This window comes from Hylaeus volcanicus, chromosome 5 (assembly GCF_026283585.1).
Source record: "Hylaeus volcanicus isolate JK05 chromosome 5, UHH_iyHylVolc1.0_haploid, whole genome shotgun sequence".
Taxonomy (NCBI): Eukaryota; Metazoa; Arthropoda; class Insecta; order Hymenoptera; family Colletidae; genus Hylaeus; species Hylaeus volcanicus.
Genome location: NC_071980.1, coordinates 17299508 through 17321556, shown reverse-complemented (window position 1 = coordinate 17321556; position 22049 = coordinate 17299508). Strand labels below are relative to the sequence as shown.

The window sequence follows — 22049 nt, the reverse complement described above, 5'->3', positions numbered from 1 at the left end:
CCTGTCCGTTGAATATGGATATTCCACAAACTTAGCTAATACTTTAAGAATTTGTTATAAGTTTGAACTTTACAGTAACCTAGTTGAAAATGGTTTGCTTCGAGTAAAGATAACTGGGACCATTCAATGCTTCGATGGATGTCAATATCACTATTCCCCCACAGTCAGCGAAGATATACTTCATCAAGCGTTTGTTAGAAGTTTGAACTTTAAAGAATCGATCAAATAGTACCTCACTCGTAGATTAAATATTCCAAGTAGAGATAGCTGGTACTTCGTTGAATGTCAGAGATGATCTTCCTCAAAAGATTGTCAAGTATACTTCAAAGCTATACTACAAGCTTCATCCACAGAACGTCGATGGGAATATTAAGTAATGCCTTATTCGTAGATTGTTATTACAGGTAAAGATCGCCGAGACCAACTTGGTGCTTCGTTGAATGTCAATGTCATTTATTAAGACTCTGATCAGCAGAGGATCGATAAAATGTTAAATAACACTGGGATCACTGGTGTCAACTTGATGTTTCGATGAATTTCAATGTCCCTCGAAAAGTTCACCAAGAATCGATCGTATCACTGTCACTTGTAGATTATTACTTCAAGTAAAGATCACTGATACCAAACTAAGCGTTTCGTTTGGTGTCAATGTTGTAGCTCAAAGAGATTGTCAAACGCAGCCTAAATATTTATCAGAGGAAACGTTAAATATTAGTAAGAATATCTCACTTGTGCATTACTACTTTGACTGGCAGTCACTACCCGGAAATTGGTGTTTCGTTGAACGTCAATGTTAACGTTTTAGAAAGTCAGCGAAGGGGTACTCGAAAAGTTGATTAAAAACTTGAACTTTACCTCGAAGACCACTGGTAGATTAATGTATCGTTAAATCTCAATGTCACTTCCTCTAGAACTTATTCAAGGTTTACTCCAAGGACTTATCAGAACTGTGATCCCCAGAGTATCGAGGACACGTTAAATAACTCTTCAGAGGGAATACATATATACACTGGTACCAACTTGGCGTTCAATGTCAATATTCCTGACCTTCCTCAAAAAGTTGCTCAAGCTCCAAGGATGTATCAGAACTTTGGTCATCAAACTACAGATCGCTCATGTCACGACGAAACTACTTAAAACCTCAACCTTCCAACTATTATCACTTCAACTAAAGATCACCCGTTCCAATTCATCACAAACCAATGATCATTCTCTCAAAAATTTGTCCAAAGCTTCCAGCTCCACACCCTTCCCCCACAAGCTCTATCGAGCATCCACTAATCCTCAGCCATCGATTGTCGAGCTCGACTTCTGTTCTCCAGCAACTATCAGCCCCGAAAAATTCAACTTTTCCTCGATCCCTCGTCGCGTTTCTATCCTCGAGAGAGCGGATCCATCGACCTCCGGTGTGCTCGCGGGCCTCCTCGACGTCGGCGAGACGTGGCCCTTTACGCAACAGCGTTTCGAGTGACAATTCGCCGGCCGGAGGTGGTGAAGTGACGTCACTAGGTGCAAAGAAACCGCACCAGCCGAGGTCCAAGGGTACGCGTTCGCCCCCGTAGTGTCACTCGCGGTTCTCGAGTGGTGCGAAACGGGAAACAACCGCCCGAGGGGCGGGGTGGGTGGTGCGCACGTGCAGTGCCGGAAAGGACACGTTCTTTTCTTTCTTATCCCGAAAATCGATCGTTAAGACACGCTGCATCGAATGACACATACATACGCCGTACCAGGGGGAGGAGAATCGAGAGGGGAAACGGGGGTTGGTGGACGCGTGCACGGTTGACCACCGAGACACACCGTGACACACGCTGAGCCTCGTCGTTCTATGCGTTCAATTCCACCCCGTTAACCTAGGGCACTCGCGTCGCCTTGAATACGGAACTGGTGGCGTTTACGCGCACGCTGCATCGCCCCTTTTTAACCAAGCGACACTACTTTTTTTTTTTCGATCGCAGGAAACCGCGAACCAGGGGGAGAGAGAGAATCGCCCGTGGATTGGAATGCGATTCCGCGGGTGCAGCCGAGTATTAATCGCAACACTCGCCAACCGCCACGATATACTCGAGAAGACTGGAGTCTCGCGCGCGGTAGGTGAGGCCCCCCTTCTTTCTCGATTGCCGCGCTCCGCAGGGTCGTATCGAAACCCTGGAGGGCGACAGGGTGCTGTTTTGTGAAGGGTTCTCCAAAAAGAGCCAGAGAATTCTGGTTTTTCAAAGGGTATTCTAGTCTAAAGCGTCAATTTTCGAAGTGTACCTTTGAATTTTCTTTTTAAATCCATAAGAAATTTCTTTGCGGAGTATTGCATATGTTTATTTGTATTTTAAACATGTATTTAATTTATTTTTAATGGGAATTATCGAAATTATCAAAATTTATCCCAAATGAAAACGTTAAAAGCTATCTTCCTCGATCAGAGATGGGTGAAACTCTAGGCTTCGAATAAATTTGAAGTTTGCCGATGTGTTTGTCTCGTTTCCTTTTTTGGAAAATGTTCAAAAGAGGAAACGAGACCAACATATCGGCAAACTTTAGATTTATTCGAAGCCCAGGGTTTTGCTCATCTCTGTCCTCGATATAAGTGTTACTATAATTCTATGGAACTATAACTATATAGAAGTATTCAAAATTAAAGAACTGGAACCACTACGGATGCTATTATGATTCTTTGATTGGTACCACCAACATTACAATTTTAATTTTAGAATTTATTACAAACAGATTCTAGAAAATATGAAAAAGAACATAAAAGCAAACATACTTCCTAATTCCCGCCAAAATGTAGAACATTCGACTTCCAAAAATCTACCATAATCAAAACGCACCCCATTACCATTGCCAAAAATAAATTTGTCAGGACCATAAACAATCCAGCCCATCTCCGCCCCTGCAATCGAGCTCTATCTCTCTCACGTGACCCGTCTCATTCTATCACGTTCTACGTTACTCTCTATCGCCATCTTCGTCGCTCCAGAGAACCTGTCTCCGTTCGATCAACTAGTGTATCCGTCCTTCTTCCTTCTTTCTCCAGAGGGTTTCCCCTTCGTCGTCGAGCCGAATCTCGCTCGGCCATGGTCGTGAATAATCGGCACGATTACGAGTAGAAAGGCGCGTGGAGGGGGTAAGGTTCCGTAGAGCGGGACAGCAACAATTTACGTTGAAATAGATAAGGACAGCGATGCAATGAAAGAAACGGAGTGCAAGCAGTGCAAACCCAGCGTATGAGAAAGGGAAGGCATGAATGAGCGTAAGATGGAGCGAGTACGCGAATGAGCGTAAAAACAAACAGCGGCGGGAGCGAGACGGCACGTGACTTCTTTCTCGCGCCTGGAACGAGTAAATGAATTTAAAAGAACGTGAAAGCGTGGATGAGTAGGAATCTTTATCTCGACGAGAATTATGATTACGGGGCTAGAGATTAGAATTCTAATTTTAGCTAATGAACATTTTAATTTCTAAAGCGAATTAAAATTGTTGTGTACATTTTATATTAACGAATGGAAACCTATCTCTGCAGTAGTTTGACCAAATAAATGTTGCTACTAAATCACTAAATTATCTTTCTTATCGTGTATCCATATCTACTTTATCCGCTTCCTTATCACGCATTTTTATCGTAAACAACGTCTGCAATAAAAACGAAAAGAGTAAATACAGTACAATATTGTAATGGAACAGGCAATATATACAAAAATGACATTATTATAATTTTATGATCTTTCTTCTAACCCACATGTTGCTTACTCATATGTTACTTCTCTGCGAAAGGAGGAGAGTAAAGTGATATAAAAAATGCGTAATGGCAGAGGTATTGCAACAAGGGAAAATGGTGCAACAAGGTAGAGGTGGATTGAACGAAGAAAGACGTAGCCAGACAGGTATTGCATGGAGAAAGAGAGGCTTCAAGAAACAACGGGAAAGAGGGAAATACGTGAAACAGAGCCACGCCCGAAGGTTCGTCAGCAAAATTTTTATATTTACACTGTGGGAGCCTAGAATCCGTGAAGTGTAAATGTACACACTGCACGTGGGTTCCGCGAATGTTTTGTATAGGCCAGTGTTTCTCAAGCTTCACTATTTTATGAAATCCTCATTTAGGATTAGAATTTCCCTAATATATTTTATAACTTTTTCTTTGAAGTATAATATCTGTACATTAAAAAAATTTTAGTATCATTACCATTTAATTGTTAATGGTAAATATTTTGGTAATTATTGTACTTCCATATTTTTGGAGGAATTATTATTGTTAACTAGTCAGTACTGTATAATATGATAGTAATTTTGTTTCGCTAAATAGGATTGATAGATCCTTGGTATTTGACTTCCAGGGTAATAGCTATACACTTTTTTCTACGTCTAATTGCGCGTGACCAAAGTAACGAATGATCATGGCAGCAAGTGTTCGGAGCAGTGAGAAAAGAGAGAACGAAACCATTAAATTGAAGGAGTGAAAATTTACTTTTCCTTTTTAGAGCGATTGAATTTCATTAAAAGTAGATTATCTAATACATCCTTAGTTAGAATGTCTCGACGCGCGTACACGTTGATGGAACGAGGTTACACGATTAATGAGAATTTCCGTGGTTCGAGGGACACAAAGAGAGAAAACTGCGACCGTAACCCTGGCACAGGACGATTTATGAGCGAGATCGGTGAGCACGTAATATACACAGTGACCGTGAAATTGAAATCAATTTGAACGATGTCCACGAAAAATACACTCATTTCAAGATAAATTCGAGTCGCTATACAATAGCCATTAATATTAAATTCATCTATCCTTCCAGTAAAATATTTGATGTCTCATATTTATTATATTATTAACGAATAAAAATGTCAATAATGTGTAGTACAAGCATGGAAGTATGACGCATGACTTTTCCGTATACCTAGTACACGTGCAAACTCGCTCTCTCTCTCTCTCTACGTATACGTAATACGATCGATTTCTATCGCAGCAGCTTCTTCGTCTAAAGCGAAATCAGTATAATATTGAATGCGAGAAGTAAAACGAACAAACAACGTTGTTGGAGAGGTGCCACGTGAAATATACACGTGTCAGAACGTAAGCCAGACCTAATTGCAACAAACAGAACGAGCTGCACTAATGGGACCAACCTGTAGCGGAATGGTGACAAAGATAAAATTGATAATACTATTTATTTATTAATTATAAATGTTAAATCATTAAGCATAATATATTGGTGACCAAAGTGTCGTCTTCTATCGACTCTAATAAATGGATTTTTATTTATGGCTCTAAGTTACATCTCGTGTGTGATATTAATTTAATGCTTGGATTGATATTCTATTTAAAAACAATTTATTCTTCAAAGGGGCTTGGTGCGCCCTTTAATTTTTAAACTTATGATCAGCGCCCTCGGTGGGAAGACACCCAAGTGTGTAGCCAAATAGTTCTAGTTTCTCAACGCTAGATCTCACTACTAGTCGAGTTCTGATGGGAATATGAACTTAATGATAATGAAGGAATCTGTTTTGTAGGTAACAAAACTTACAGTAGACGATCATATTTTGTTTAACATATTACAAATTGTAGAAATCTTACCTGGAACAGGGCAGGAACATGGAACCATCGATGAACACAGAACCGGAGAGCAGTATGTACCAGCTCGTGGCCAATTCACCGGTACTAAAATATTTTAAATAACATTAATTCAATTCATTTATTTAAATATAAATATATTACATTAATTACATTCTGAAATCATGATAAGTGATAACAGAATGATAACAAAATCTGCAATATCTACGGACGATTACTGCATTTTTGCAGGTTTCTGTAGAAGGTAAGAAAGAAACGGGTCGATAAGGTAACGTGGATAAAAAAGCAGTCAAAAAGGTCGATAAGGGAATTTCCTGCTAGGATTTTAATTAGACCTCCTACCATAGGCGTAGGAGAAAACTATTCATAGGTTTATTAGGTGAATTAATTCCTTAGAAAATAGTTTTATAAAATACGAACGTGATTAATTACAAATGTATTACTTACTAATAAAGAACGTGGTTCGCATGGTGCCTTTCGTATCGTACGATCTTGCAAAGCCCACGAAGAATAGAATCTCTGCACGGACGTAATGCTTCTAGACCTAGCAGACCATAATATATGATCTGCAGATCCTGAAACAGAAAATAAAACGTTTGTTAGTCTTGCCATATTAAAGATACAATTAAAAACAAGTGATCTGCCTAATAAGATTTCGACATTTATATTTTAGTTTCTGCAAACGTACACTCTCTTTAAACATAATATTTTCTTGTTCCTCTATGCAAAGTTACAAGCGACATTTTCTTGCCTAAACGTTTTACAACTCTCGAAATACATTTGAAAAACAACGAAGATAGCTCTGGACATATTCGCGGCTTGCATTTATATTTAGTCGAATACTTCTCAGCCAGCGGGCTTATCTTCAAACGCTGCAAATTTAAGTCAGGATTCTCGTTTATTTATAGCTCACAGATCAACTTCCTTATTAATTCTATCTACTGTTGTAGTATCTACTTTGTTTTTTTCCTTACTATAATTCTGTTTGTAAACGGGTAAAACAGAAATTAATAAATGAAAAATGTATTATTTATACCCAGTGCTCGCTATTGGCATATGAAAGTCAATGAGGCAATTTACGAACTCGAACGAGGAGCGCGCGCCAACCCAATTGACTCTAACACGACCCTAATGTTGCCATGTTATCTTACACTATGATCGTCGTACTATCGTTATCCAATGCGATGAATGAAACCGGTAACGTCACTTACGCAACTAAGCAAATTCAATGGAACAGTTCTTTTCTTTCGACACACTCACTCGAACAGCTTTGAACAATGAACAATCAGCAAATTGTATATATTATGTTCATTAAAAATCAGCAAATGACTCGTAATTCTTTCTTTAAAAAATAACCACAAATATTTTACTTCATTGATCCTCAATCAAATTAAACGAGAACTTTCCTTCATCCTCAATTAATCTACATTTGCCATCGAACCTCCTTTCTTGTAATTCAGAGTAATTTCTTTCAATTTCAATTACTGTATATTCACTAAGAAGTCATTTCTCCTTATGTTCACCTTTTTCCCTTATTCTCAACCGATGTGCTTGATACTTCTTCAGTAAAAAGAATATTGATTCCTAACTCTGCCAATACTCAACACGATGATCCAGGAAAAAAAATAACAATATATTCATCCCTTTAATTTGATTCGCAACGAACAAGCATTTCCATATCGCGCAAAAGCCTCATAATTAAATCCGCCTGAAAAAGTTCATAACTTCCTCTTCGAAGCTGCATCGAGAGCAACAGCGAATCGTCGTTGGTCAAGCATTGTTCTCGAAACACGTTGGAAGCGTACGAATAATTAACGCCAGCTGCCCGCTGTTCGGTACCTGTGCTATCGGAGACGAAACACTCGCGACAAACGCATTTAAACCCTTGTTTGGTGTTTGAACGAGCGAGACAAGCCGAGGTGGATCGATGATGCAAGCGATCGAGCGAGGTAAGGATTCAATTTCCACGCTCGATCAGCGACTAGACGAGCCCAGACCTCGTTGATCGGCTACCATAGCAAGCGAGGGAACTTTCATCAACGCGACTCCAAGTTTGGCGGGGCAGACAACGGTTGAATTAGTAACGTCGTCGTCGCGATGATTAAACCTCCCGCGCGTGACGTATATGATAATGCTACGTCGACCTTCGTGATTATCGATGTTACGCGATTACGGGGACCGTTATCGGAATTGACGGGCAAAGACTGCGTGTCCTACGAGCGAAATTATCGGATTACCGTGCGCGGAAAACAACAGCGAGCTCGCGTTAATCGAGCAGTCTGAGCAACGGGGTTAACTGGCATATGGATTTCCGGGGGACATGTTTACGGTTGTTGGTGAAAAATCGTTAGGTGGAAGCGTTATTTGTGTTAATTTATTGGGACGAACACGATGCAGGCACTTTAAGAAATTTATTTTATATTTGAAGAAGAACTGAGAAATTTATAAAGAAAATATGTTACTGTTAGAGTATTAATCGACTCGAAAGAGGTCAGAGGGTGGTCGAAAAATTTCATGTAAAAGTATTCGTATGGTTTATGGATATTGAACGAACTGGTTGCGACCTACATTCTGTTTATTTAAAATATTGACAGACGAGCATGCAATGTTTGATTCGTTTCAATCGTTTCGACCAACATGGTCTTTGATCCTCTTCAATAATGCACAGGCTATTGTTATTTTATCAAAACAAAGAAAAAAGAAATGAAAAAGAGTAGAGAGAAAATTGATATTTTTCAATGCAATGGATTCATACAAGTCTTCAAATATTGTACACTCGTCAAAGTATATGAATTTTGCAAGAATTATATTTGTACAATTTCTATCATTTTTCGTTGTTCAAATATTAATTTGGATACTACACAGTACTACACAGTTATTTTATCAAATACCACTAAGCTTCCCAATACTAACCCTCGCAAAAATATAAGAAATCAAAAGTATTTCAACCTATTTTAACCCTCCGTTATTTTCAATCGTCCAAATTCTCGCCAAAGGCCTGATTAACCCACATATTGAACTACCCACAAAAATTCACGACATCTCGTTCGATGAAAATGTAATCTAAACACACATTATTGGGCATAAACTCGCACTTGTCGCGACTTGGCGTTTAACCGCTCGAGTGGGAACGATGGGTACTCGAACAGCTTTGAAACCGAACCGAGTACCGCGCACCCCAATTCCATTGCGTTCAAATGATCCAGGGGTTAGATCGATGCTCCCGGTCCGCTGTTAATGTTAATTGCGGTCGGCGTTCGCAAACAATCCAGACGGAATGGCGCCGCGAAGTTCGCGAGTTCAGATTGAACGTGCATCGGGGTAGACGGGTGAATTCGATTAGGGATCCAGCACGATGCTGTCGGAGAATATACAGACGTATGTATGTACGTAGCAACGAGATCAATGTTTAGGCGAGCAAATGACATTAATTTCGTAGCGTGAAACATGAATTGAGCAATCGTGATTTCGTTCGTTGCGATTCCACGTTTAGTGTGGCTGATGGTTACAATTGGCTAATTGATATCTATTTTAAAATAGGACGTATTTAGTATTATATTTATTGCTTGTGAACGTTATTATTTTTGTATTTTAAATTTGAAACGATCTTAAAGTAAGGAAACAAATCAATCACACTGGAAAATTTCGACTCGTTGTAAAATATTAAATAGAACTGGCTTTTACCTCTTCCTTCCATATACTTCCATATATAAGGTCATATACACCTTTTTTAAACACCCCTTCTTCCCTAGAGACCCTTACTTAATTAACGAATGTCATGCTCAGAATGGCTGATAAAAGTATAATTCATTTTTACGTTGCATCAGTTGTAAAAACAGGACAAATTTAATACCATGTTTATCGCTTGCGAACGATTCCAGACACTCGACTGTTACTGGTAGCTTCTCGAGATAATCCAGCTGAGAGAAACGACGGTCGTTCGGAAGAAAAGCGCGTGTCCCTGTTGCACATTTCCTCGTCCTGTCTTCCATTACGAGCTGTCTAGCCAGCCGGGATAGGGAATTTAGTTTAGGATTTTCGGAAAACATTTATCTCTCCTTAGATTGTAGCAAAATGCTGGTGCACGTTGCGACGATAGTGGGAAAAGCCCGCTTAGGGGTCCCTTATCTCAGCAGGCACCGTGGTCAGCGTGACCATTACGCTACATTAGGGAAGCTGATTTTACGTCGTTTTTTGCTCGATAATTTCGGGGGATTACATAAATTGGCGGCGTTAGGCACAATACAGCGGAACATTCTCGCGTGCAATCATCTCGTTTCAGCAGCGCAAGCTGGCTTGAATCGGTATCGCGGTTTCCATAATGAGAATTGATTTTACGCAAAAGGCTACTACATTTCGACCGATAATTATCCTGCTCGAGAACAACTCTGAAAAGATTTTTCTTAACAATTAGCGAACTTGTAACTTAACTTCGATAGTGTATTATATTATATTATATTTAAAAATATATGTAAATAAATATCCGAGTCTAATAATATGTACAAGGTTGGTATATTAATTAGATACAGTATTCCTCCACAAATAGAGAAAATTAATCATGAGATTAAGGTAAAACAATACACGACACATAAAATAAAAATTATGCGAGCGTGAGTGACTCCACAATCGCAAAAGCATGGAAATCGAGGCTTTCCACGGCGCCGTTGGGTCTCCGAAACGCAACGTGTGCATTTTGCGAGAAGGAAAGGGGCTCTGGTTCGACTTCGCTGCCTCTCGATCTCCTTCTGCTTCTTTTACTCTTTTTTCGCACGAAAAGTGGAGCGAACACTGGACGACCTTCACGTATGGATCGTATGAACCGAACTTACGAGCGCGTCTCGTGGGATTTTAAAGAGGGTTCGTTGGGATCAATGTAAATTTCAGTTATCACAGAAGCATCGCGTGGCACCATCCTCCGGGACACTTTGTTTGCAATAGAAACATTCTGAATTAAGAAATTCTAGATGATTCGACTATTTTCGAATTTGGTTCAAATCTTTTATTTAAAAGAAACTAATTTTTCTATTGGTTGATGTTCAAGATAATAAAATAGACTATAACATGACCAACTAAATAAAATGATGGTAGTTAGGTTTAACTAAAAGGAATCTACTATTTAAACGTTTATATTTCAATTCTGGTACCCTCTTGCCATCAACATATCGTTATGTCTTCTTAATGAATTATTTACCGACAAAGTAAGTGAGTAAACACAAGAAGAAACGAAGTAAACATAAACTGGAATGCATCGTACACGCGAATAGCAGGAATCTGGCTCGTTGACATGCCTCGAAAAGAATATTACTGTTACAAGTAGAAATTCTTGTTGAAAGAAGAAATAAGTATCTGTAAACACAAGTACACGAGTGCGTTTAGTGGCGAGCAAACGGAGCAAGTGCATTTAAAACCAGGCACACGAAGTAAGTACGTTTAAGAAATAAGTACACGTACTAAGTACATTCTGTGCGCGTACGTACCGTACTCTTGCGCCTGAAATTACGTAGAATTTAAACGATCCTTGAAATTACCTCCTTCTAGGGACTTTAAGAGGAACGCAACGAAAGGGCAAGTGACCCGTATATTATTCGAAATTCAGCGCAGCGCAGGCATGCGTACATGCGGGCATAAATACACGTTCTCGACAAACCACCTAACGCGCGCGTCGTTCGTGAATTTGCGCTGGAAACAGCAAAAAACATTCTCGCTGTCAGGTAAACGCGTGCCTCGAAACAGTGAGTCGTTCGACAGTGAATCAGGATGCGTTCAATCGACTAATCCGTGACATTAATTGCGACATTGAAGTTGAAGGATAACAGTCTGATACGTACGTGAAAATAAAATAAACATTGTATGTAAATAAGCATGATAAAATATATGTACGTTGTACTAATTATTATGAGTGCAATTGGTAGTGATTATTTAGAAAAATAATAGTTTGATATAGGAGAAATAAAAATTCAAATAAATTGTGAATAAATAGTTCTTCTAAAAGTATTCATATAGTATATAAAATATTGAGAGTCAAGCTGTTATCGTCCACGACGCTTACTGGATAAATCTTCGCGACTCTTAAAGTTCCTGTATCTCGGTTAACATTACCAATAAACTAAACACACCCCAATACTTTTCTACTTAGAATTCGACTCTCCTTCGACTCTCAGAACCAAAAATTGCCAACTCCGCCCAAAAAATCAAAGATAATCTCTATACATATATCTGTAATTAAAATTTCCAAAACCTAGAAACCTAGTATCACCTGTTCCAAAACTACAAACTACAAACCCACACACTGTTGCGTTTTATCTCCATTAATTTCATCTCTCGTCTCCCTCGTCAAAGAAAGACCTGGAGAAAAAAGCTGGAAATCAGATCGCATGAAAATTTTCGCGTCGATCGCTTTCAGCTGAGTGAAATTTCAAAGACTCCCCAGCAGCCCGTTCCGTCGTTCCGCGAATGAAAAGGAATCGGACAAAAAAAGCTTGTCAATTATATTCCCCGATCGAGGACGTCGGTACAAACGCCATTATTTGTTTAAAAACTGCCACCGGGCTCCGGCCAGGATCGATACTCTCCTACAATTTCTGAGACTTTCATTGCGTCACAGCGTTGAAACTGCGACGAATTTTGTTCTCCCCTGAATTTCGGTTAGTCTGACATGCCGGCACGGGCTCTCCGCGGTTCCGTTAATTGCAAATTAGAATGAAAATAACGAAATGAAAAGAGAAACTGCGCTTTTTTCCCCGAGCCTCCCGAACGCGAAATACGACTGCTTTTTATGGAAATTTATAGCTCCCCAGCTTAATTGGCCTATCGATTACGACGAATTCGCTGCTGGGTGTCGCGAGACGGAAGGTGACAATTTTAATTGCATTCAGGGCTCCAGCAACACTATGAATTCGCAATTAGGGATAACAAGTTCACGCGATGCTTGTAGTCGGTGGGTTTGTTGTGAGTGAAGAGGGCGAAATCAGCTTTTGAGCTAGTTTCTCTGATTTCTAAGTGGTAGCAATTTCTTGCTGGCAGCAAAATATTCAAGGTGAACCAAACAAATGTGACGAGTCATATAACTCTGGTATCTCTGGACCAATTTTTCTAAGACTATATATTTTTTTATAAGTGCAATGGTGCATGCACATTCGATAGTTACGCTATTCTTTTTAAATAATAATTCTTCTCAACTTTCTACACGTTTCATCCAACGCTTCCTAACTATTTTCATTACACTATTATAAAGTGTACTAATAACAAAGTTGTGGCTCGTCACACTTACTTAACCCGCCCAGTATAATCTACAAAAGTTCCTCCCCGAAGTTCCCTACTAAAAGATTGACGTATTCGAGCCATTAACGAGCAACTTGCCAAAGAATGAGCTTCAAACTCCAGAGGTAAAAATAAGTTTCCTCGACTTAAAACCCGATAATACCCTCTTCAGAGTAACTCACCGTTAACATTTAAACAGAAGGCGTTCGACTATCGAAGGAGCCGTCTTCGAAAGTGATTTCCTCGATCGGGATCGCCTCCCTCGGTAGGGATTGTCTTATTAAATCGCAAAGTTTCCGCGTCCTCTTAACTCTTGCGCCTAATTGCTGTTAAAAACGCGAGGGCGATCAATTTAATCGCGAAGACGATTTCCCCGTGGAGGAAATTCCTCGATGGAGTGTGCGAGAATCTGACATGATTATGCGAAGATAAGAAGAGGCAGGTTGTTCGTTTCGAAAGTTCAAGCAGCTCTGCTCGAGGATATTGACGATGCCCTTTAACCTTTCGTCCACTGCGAAACGCAGTCACGAATGCACCTTCTCGCGTACCTAATCTTGCTTAAAATTGCGGATTATGGTGGCAACAGAGAGGCTACACGTGTAACTTTGAAATCTTATTACTCGGCAAAAGCTGGCGGATAGAATCGTAAATAATACTAACAGTGCCCTAGTATACAGCTGTTCCAATCTTTATTCGCAAAATCGCTGAGCAAATAAGATTAACTAGTGCACTCCAATCCGTTCAGGATAGTTGCATATCGTGAATACGTGAACAATTTTTGAAAGAAACTTTGCAGGGTATACTTGCATAATTCAGGATTACACGCTTCGGGCTTAACAACATCAAGATGTGTACTTTATTGTCAATTCAAGCAACATTCTTCGCTGTAAATTCGCTTTTGTGTCAATAACCTGCTGTGAATGGAACTTGGAGCAAACCATGGTAGCATTTGAGCATGAGACTTTAATGAAATCCACAATTTATGTGATTATTAGTTAAAGCTTCTGAACCAAGTTGCAAGTCTTCGGGTATATGCGAATGGTAAATGAATAATAATTTAAAGTCTACCATGCAAATTTTGTTGCAATTAAGTGCTGTGAAACGAAATTAATATCTGTACTAGTAAGGAGAATTAACATAAATGAATAGCAGGACGATATATTCTAATTGTTCAGTGGAAGTCTGAAATGTAAATGTTTGCTCTTGGCAAACTATATTTCCCTTTCAAATTCATGAATACATACCATAACACAAAGAAATCATTTTATTATTTCTTAACGCTATACTACCAAGCTTCTCTGGACTTCTTTTTAAAATTGCTCAATTATTGGCAACGTTTTTGCTAAATTTTTTGTGAACATTATTGAAATAGAGAACTAGTTACATACTGATCAATTGATTTGTATGTAACTCTCTATTTTCAAGGATGTATAGTTATGGACACGAGAGACATGACTCTAATGTTGCATTGTTTTGTGAGGTCACCCCATAGGTTCATTATGATATTTTGTTTATAGATAGTGAATATTCAAGGAAATTCATATTTTCATAGATACAGAAAAAGAATTTAAATTTTAATAAAAGTATATCTTACAAATGTTTCACTAAATGGTTTCACTTAAAGGTATGCTTCGAACATTACTTCGAACAGCAGAAAAATAAATGGCACTCACCACTCATGAGATAAGCTAATAATTGAATAACCAATCGCCAGAGTGATCTAATCTTTTTATTTTCTTTGAACAGCAGAGGAATAAATCGCACTTACAACCTGATAATTAAATAACCAGTCACCAGAGTGATCTAGTATTTTTTTATTTTCTTCTATCATTCATTATTTAGTGTTCAAACGTGAAACAGCACTTACTTGAAGCGTCCGTCGTTCAGGATCGCGGCAGAGAGCCCTGACGAAATGCGGATCCAAATAGTCCGTCATAGTAGCCCAACCACAGACTACTCAGCGATCCTTTTTCCTTTTTCCCGTATACCGATAAAGGACTTCTTTCTGGACATCTCCGCCAGGTGGTCGCGACTTTCGATCGACGCGGCCTTCTCAGAGTTCACGTCTGCACCCTTCGGCCATTCAGAACGCCGATCGTCTCGTGTCGACGGGTTTCGCCGAATGTTTCATCTTCGCGAACGGGATCCTCTTTCGTCGTCGCTCTATCAAAGATTCAACGTGGCGACGAGAAAACGCGGTTTCCGTTCACGCGCGGGCCAGGGAAAGACGTCTCGGCAGAGATTGCATCTCGTGTTTTCCGATTTCCATGGCAATGCACTTTCCTAGCCGTCTGCTAGAGTTGACAGGTTCTGGAAAAAGAAAGAAAGGGGGACTGTCTTAGAAGAAAATCTATAAAACGACGTCGCGTAATGTATTTATATATCACGACACACGGTAGTGGAAACGACCGTGTCATCCACAAATCCATTTAATGTTCATTAAATCATGTGGAGCTACATGATTCGGTACATTGGTCTGTATTTAACTTGTGCTAATGGATTAAGTTGTACACTTTCAATCAACGAGCGTGCAATAATATTTTCCCAATACTAATATTGGCTGAAGTATAAACGATGACGCGTTAAATATTCGAGGAAATGAATATTTTCAGATGTATGAGCCTGTAGTTTACTTTTAAATACATAGATGGAGAATACAGATGTTGATTCTGAGAGTATAAATATTTTCAGAATTTCTTGAATGTTCTTATAAGAATACATTTAAAAATATCTATAAAGTCACATTTTATGCGCTGAAGAGTGCCTGTCTACGATTAACTGTCAGAACATTTATTTCAAATAAACCGTACTTGTTCGAAGCACAATAATATTTGCTCTCTTGCTTGCCCTTCCCAGAATAATGAAAAGTATTTAGTTGCTAGCATTATCTGACTTTTCCTAGTAAGTAGTGACTCGGAATCTATCTTTAGTTCGTCAAATCCTCTTACGTCTTACTTAGCCAACTCATATTCGCGTAGAATATGCACAAGCAAACTTCGCACCACGGATACTTTAATCCAAGAGGATTACGTTCTACCAGCACGCCAAAATCATCTTAACATCCATTACAAGCTGAGCCATAAAGTAACACAATCTCGAACTTCCCAGTAAAACGAGACATTGACCTCGTTCAAAGTATCAAGAGAGGGTGAAATTGTGCCAACAGATAAATCGAATATAACAATTTCATTTGGAAGATTCTATAAACAATAAAACTCCAGATGCAATCTATCGTTAGGCCTCAAAGTTAGTCAAATATCCAAGGATAAGTCAATTATCTCAGTCTTAATGAAGCGCTGCAAACCAACCGGAGTTTTGATTTAATTCTAGATCGGTACTTTAATGCCTTGCGTGCCACCTACAAGTTAGCAACCTACCTAACGATCTGATACCAGGTGCAAATTAGGAGTAGATAATGAATGATGAGCATGTGAAGGAGGAATAAAAAACAATATTCATTAGTGAACTGAATACTTATTCATTGAGAAATAAAATATGTTGCTGATCATCTTGTGATTGACGTCAAGCGTGGCAGTAACAGTGGAGCAGTCAATCTCTTAAATTCAGTTGGGAAATTAAATTCAAACTGTAGCGGACCGAATGAAGGGCAAAGTATTCGATATCGGTGTGTTGAGGGTAGTGATGCGCACGAGACGAGATAAATCTCGATCTCGTCTCGATTTCGAGATTATACATATATTCGAAATTGTCGAAAATTCGAGATCGATATGCATGTTTAGGGATTTTTCGAGATCAAGATCGAGATCGTAGAAATCTCGTCTCGTCTCGTCTCGTCTCGTCTCGTCTCGTCTCGTCTCGTCTCGTGTGCATCACTAGTTGAGTTTAGCTTCTGTTCTTGTTATTAACTGATGTTAGACTAGTCCTGATATAATACGATGATGTAGTAATGTTCAGATTGAACGTTGATTGAGAAGATTCTAATTTGTATGGAAATGAAATAGTACAAGGGGGTAGTTGAGGCTTGAGGATATTTGATACTGATTGATCATGTTTAATTATCTGTTCTTAGTAGGCTGAAAATCGTGGTGTTCAGGCCTAGAAATGATTAAAAATATTCCAATATGTATGAAGAAGAAGTAGTACAAGATGATGGATTGTGTTCAATTATCTACTCTTGACAAGTCGAGAATAGTAATGTTCAAACCTAGAAATGATTAGAAAGCTTCCAATATGTACAAAAAGGAAACAGTACAAAAATGTGATCGAGGTTTGAGGATATTTGACGAAGATTGATTGTGTTTAATCATCTGCTCTTGGTAGACAGAGAGTATTAGAGTTCAGGCCTAAAAATATTTAAGAAGACCAACGGCAAATTTTCTACTTCTTTAGAAACTCATACAGTTTCTCAAATTTTTAATGCAAACCTAGCACAGCCGAATAGACTAATAGAGTACTCCAGGTCAGTTCTGTGAATCCACTCGAAAAACCGAACTCTACATCCCCCCATTCACGTGAGCTCCAGGTAGTTGTTAATCCTATCTCCAGATTCACTGATCTACCCAAACCCAATACCAGTCTTCCATCGCAAAGTCCAGCGATCCCTAGCTGAACCTGCCAGCAACCGAAAAGGCTTTCTCTCGAGCAGAATGGCCCGTGATTGCGCAAGCCGTCGTTCAGCGAGAGCGACGTAAAGAAAAAGTACCGTTACGAATTATGAATGAATCGCGAAACACGCAAGATGAATTATAAGCGCGACGGAAGTCGCTCGTTAAGGCGTGCTGCACCTGCGGATAGATGCGAGGAAATGATAGCGAGCGAACTGGAAATAGGCTCGTCGACCTTTCGCGATCCGATCGCGTAGCGGGCAATTTAAATCGGGATCAGGTGGCGCCGCTCGAAACGAGATGAAAACAAATGTACGAAGGAAGAAGCCCGTCGATTTCTTGGTTCATTCCCCGACCTTGAACATCTAACGTCACGCGAGCCACATACCTAACTACCTTGGAAGGAGCGAGTCGAGGTCGCGGTGATGTTCCCTGTCCCGATCGACCGACCATGAAACCGGACCATCCGATCCAGAGGCGTTCTCATCTGGAGCGAATGGGAACGAATCGCTGGATACCGCGATCCGATATCAGTAACGCGTACATAGATCTCGAAGATGAAGTTGACAAGTTGCCAAACGTTGACCATAATGGCCTAGGATTGCTGGTGAGCTCAACTCTTTTTTTTTTTTTTTTAAGCTTGATCGATGCCTGATTGAACTTGTCATTACTTTGAAATTTCGTTGCTAATTAAATTTTGATCGAAAGTAAAGAAAGTTTACGATCGATAGAAATCCAGGAAAAATTGTTTTCTTGAATTCCATGTTAAATTTCTAATTAGTGCGTCTCATCGAAAACTTACTGCCAAGTTTCGTAGAATCTAAAGAGCACAATCAAGTATTTTACGAGATTCTGATTTATATTTAAGGACAAGGTCTAAGACGTATACCTTTAGAAATAACGAATAACGAATAACAGTCATTCGGAGTAATGCTATTTTCGTACAATCGATCGCTACCTCGTTATGATTGGGATTACCTTGAGTACACTTTTACTTGACATTAACAGAATACAATTTTAGACGAACCAACAATTCTCTTCGCAATTAGAGATATTGGATTTTCCACGACAGGAAAAAGTTTCTTGGGTCTTCTTCAATGAAACGATTATTTCTGATCGTTTTCATTAAACCATAAATTGCTGTTTGTCAGTTTGTTTATCAGTAACGCATCAGTAATTCCTGGGCGCAGCGTAGATGTCAATAGTCCGCAAAATTTTGCTGGTGAAGTCGAGGGGTTAGCATAAATCTTTCCCAGCATCAGAGATTGTATCAGCGCGACGCAATTTTGTGGGATCTAAAACGGTGAATCGCGTTTATTATACCGGCCTACGGGAACTGCCGTTTCTATCGTTGCGGAAAACGGAGATGGAAGGCAGAGGCCGATAATAAGCTGTGCAGGAACCGACTTTGGTAACAATGCTTTTTCGGTGAGACGTTTTTAATCTCCGATTCGCTGTCTGTTGAACTTTTGTACCTTCGAGACATCATCCATGGGTGATTAACCTTTTCTCGTTGGGTACGTCAATTTTTCTTAACTACCCCTTTTTACTCGATCCATTATTATTATATCATTTTCAAGGTACCTTTTGGTAACTAAAGTTGGACAAACAGTAATTAAATTAATTACTTTACATTCGTAAAATATAGCATAATTCATTCCTAATTGGGATATATATGTTTATGTTTAAAACTCGATTGGTGACCGTTGTTAATTGATGAGAGCCGTTTCTTACGGCGTATGAGCGCGTTTTCTTTCTTGACATTCCGTTTCACGCGAGCCCTGTACCGCATACACGGCCACGGACGAGTTGTGAACGAGACGCCGGCTCAGCAAGTTTCTTTTTGAAAGGAAGAAAGAGCCGTGCTGGACTACGAGAGGATGAAGAAGCAGAGGGAAGAATAAAACGAGCAACGGGAAGCCAAACAGAAACGATCCGCAAGGTCGACGTAGCCCGTTCCTCTCGGGGCTCCGTTGCTTCTGCATCTCGGCGACATTTTCAGCGATCGTCTCGTTTTTATCGATTCTACGATTTAATTTTCTGCCTGGGCCAGGATATGACGGAAACGATTTTGGAACGCAATGAATGGGCTGCGAAATGAGAAATTGAAATCCTCCAGACGATTTCATAGGCAATTCATACCTCAAACATTCCTAGCCAACATTCAAGAACTTCGTTTCGGGATGTAAATACACATTTTAATTAGAAACAGAGTGTAATCCACTTATTTTCCATTTTATTAATTCATGAAAGAATCTACTCATCGACCACCAATTAAAATAGATGCACCACGAATGATCCACTTCGTCTCTCATTAAGAAATCATGATAAAACCATTTACTGATCAATTTAAACAGACGTATCGCGAATGTTTCATTTTGTCTTTCATTAATTCATGATGGAGTAGCTTCTTTACTTTCAGTGTGGATATACCTGGTTCGGTAGAGATCTGTTAAAACAATCAGCAAAATTTATTTACAATTTATTTATTACCAATCTATCAAACGTGTATAATCGAGTCTATGCTTCCTGTGCCCCATACAAATTAAATTATATACTCCTACAGATCCAGAGAATTGTACAATTTTTCTTAGATTTGAATAAAGTCTAACAATCATTCTAAACTATATACATCGCCATTGGCAACGGGTTAATTATTACATCGATCGAAACTCTCAACTTCCAAATGCAATTGTGTCTGAAACAATAAATACTGTGAATTCGTGAACGACTACCACGCGGGCTACCAAACCCCATCAGGAACTGGCTATTAGACGATAGAATAGCAATCGCATTCGAATATAGAATGCAGCGCATTCCCTTCTCAGACTAAACAAACAAACTAGCCAGCTGAAAATGTTACGACAGTAATTCAGCGGGTTCCCTTTGCGTTGGTCCAGCATTCGACTCTTTAACGACGCGCGTTAAACGAGTCACCGATAAAAATATCTCTGTATATAGGGCAGTTTTCGAGGATCATTGGAACGAAACCTGCAGCATGGATCTTCTGGTATCGAATGCAATCCACCAGCTTGCATAATTGCTGTCTCCGATGGCGTTGAACAGAGACAAGATCCACGAACGGAATCGCTGACCTTCCAGGAATGAAAATAATCGCGCGGACAGGTGTGTATTTCGTTCTCTTCCGCTGCGACACTGTCGCGCGAAGAACACAGGTGTAATGCAACCTGTACTGTCTCTTTAAACATTCCCTCTTTGAAGGTACCATTGTGAATGATTCTCCAAGGAAGGGTCTGGGAATTTCCTTTTTAATAAAACACAAATGGCAATATTTATATAATCTATACATTTATATTAATATCCTAATATTAATCCTGACAGGTGTATATCGTTTTTGGCAAACAAAATCCAGAAACCTCTTTTGGAAAATGCTTGATTTCGAATAAAAACTTTCGTCGATATTAATATTCCTCTCCGGAATTTATCAGAGATATATTATATAAATGTTATTCTGTATTTAAATTGATATACACAGCAGCCTGGGTGCGATTCAATTGAACGCACATGCCAATCCACCTGTCACAATCAAAATAAATTTTGCTGATTGTTTTAACAGATCTCTACCGAACCAGGTATATCCACACTGAAAGTAAAGAAGCTACCAAATAATAATAAAGCTACCAAAATTGTCGAATGTCTCTAACAGTAACGAAGTCATGCGACTAGGTGATTCTCCCATCATCAAAACTGTACTTTAGCGTTTCCTTATCGATTGCTATCATCACTGGCCGGACTTTTATAGCGTGTGGTCACGATTTAAAACTTCTCGACTCAGGTTAGACTATATTTAACCTGCAATGCCAGTAATAGCAGAACTCTATTAAATATTCCACAGAGACAATGGTAATCGATATTTCGCACGATTCTGTGTTTTATATTTTCGAAGAATTTTTTTCCTGGTTAAGTAACACGGAATAAGATAAAAGGTGAAGACAGGAAATAGTCGGTCGGCATGAGCTTAGAATGAAGCCTAGTTTCACGAGGAAAAATAGACGACAGACTTTTCGCGACATTCGATAATCTCGGAGCAATTTTCCCGGACACATCGATAACATTTGACATCGTAGATTCGATAAGAGAGATATTACGCGCGTTTGACTACTTCTGGCTACGAATCTCTTGCTCCAATTATGGAGATTCCTCGTCCCAGTTAGCTCGATGTCAAATTTTATCGTTCAAAAAATATAATTTGTATAAATAACAATGTCAGCCTTATTATTATATCAGCACAAAGTTTAAGTCATAATCGAATTGAATTTTGAAAACAAAGTTGAACTGATTAACTTGTAATTAACCTAATCAATGTAATAAATTTGCATGGTTATTGTAAAATTATCATCAATTATTCACGATTTCGACGTTTAAAGTAATTAGTATTAATATTAATAACTTCACCAAATTGTATCGAACGAATCGATATAGAATTAACGCAGGTGATAAAGCAAGTGATATTATTATGGAACGTGAAAGCACCTCGCAAATTAATTCCGTGAAAGATGGAAACTGACCGATCGGCGAAAGGTAATTTAGTTTATAATTCGTTCGACATGTTTTCATTTGTACCGTTTATATATCGCAACGCGTGACACGCAAAATCCACTGTCGTTAATTAATCCTCGCATTTGTCAGCTAACGATTCG

At 39.2% G+C, this 22049-nt stretch overlaps 1 protein-coding gene across 1 annotated transcript in view; it reads right to left on the bottom strand.

The window, feature by feature from the left end:
* Positions 1-22049, bottom strand: part of LOC128877501 (rap guanine nucleotide exchange factor 2-like) — a 206827-nt gene that overhangs the window by 147367 nt on the left and 37411 nt on the right. The window contains exons 2-4 of the mRNA XM_054124833.1: positions 14691-15133; positions 6011-6138; positions 5567-5650 (exon numbers count right to left, since the gene is read on the bottom strand). Coding sequence (XP_053980808.1) covers positions 5567-5650; positions 6011-6138; positions 14691-14759 — 281 coding nt within the window. The 5' untranslated portion in view covers positions 14760-15133. The remainder of the gene's footprint in view (positions 1-5566; positions 5651-6010; positions 6139-14690; positions 15134-22049) is intronic.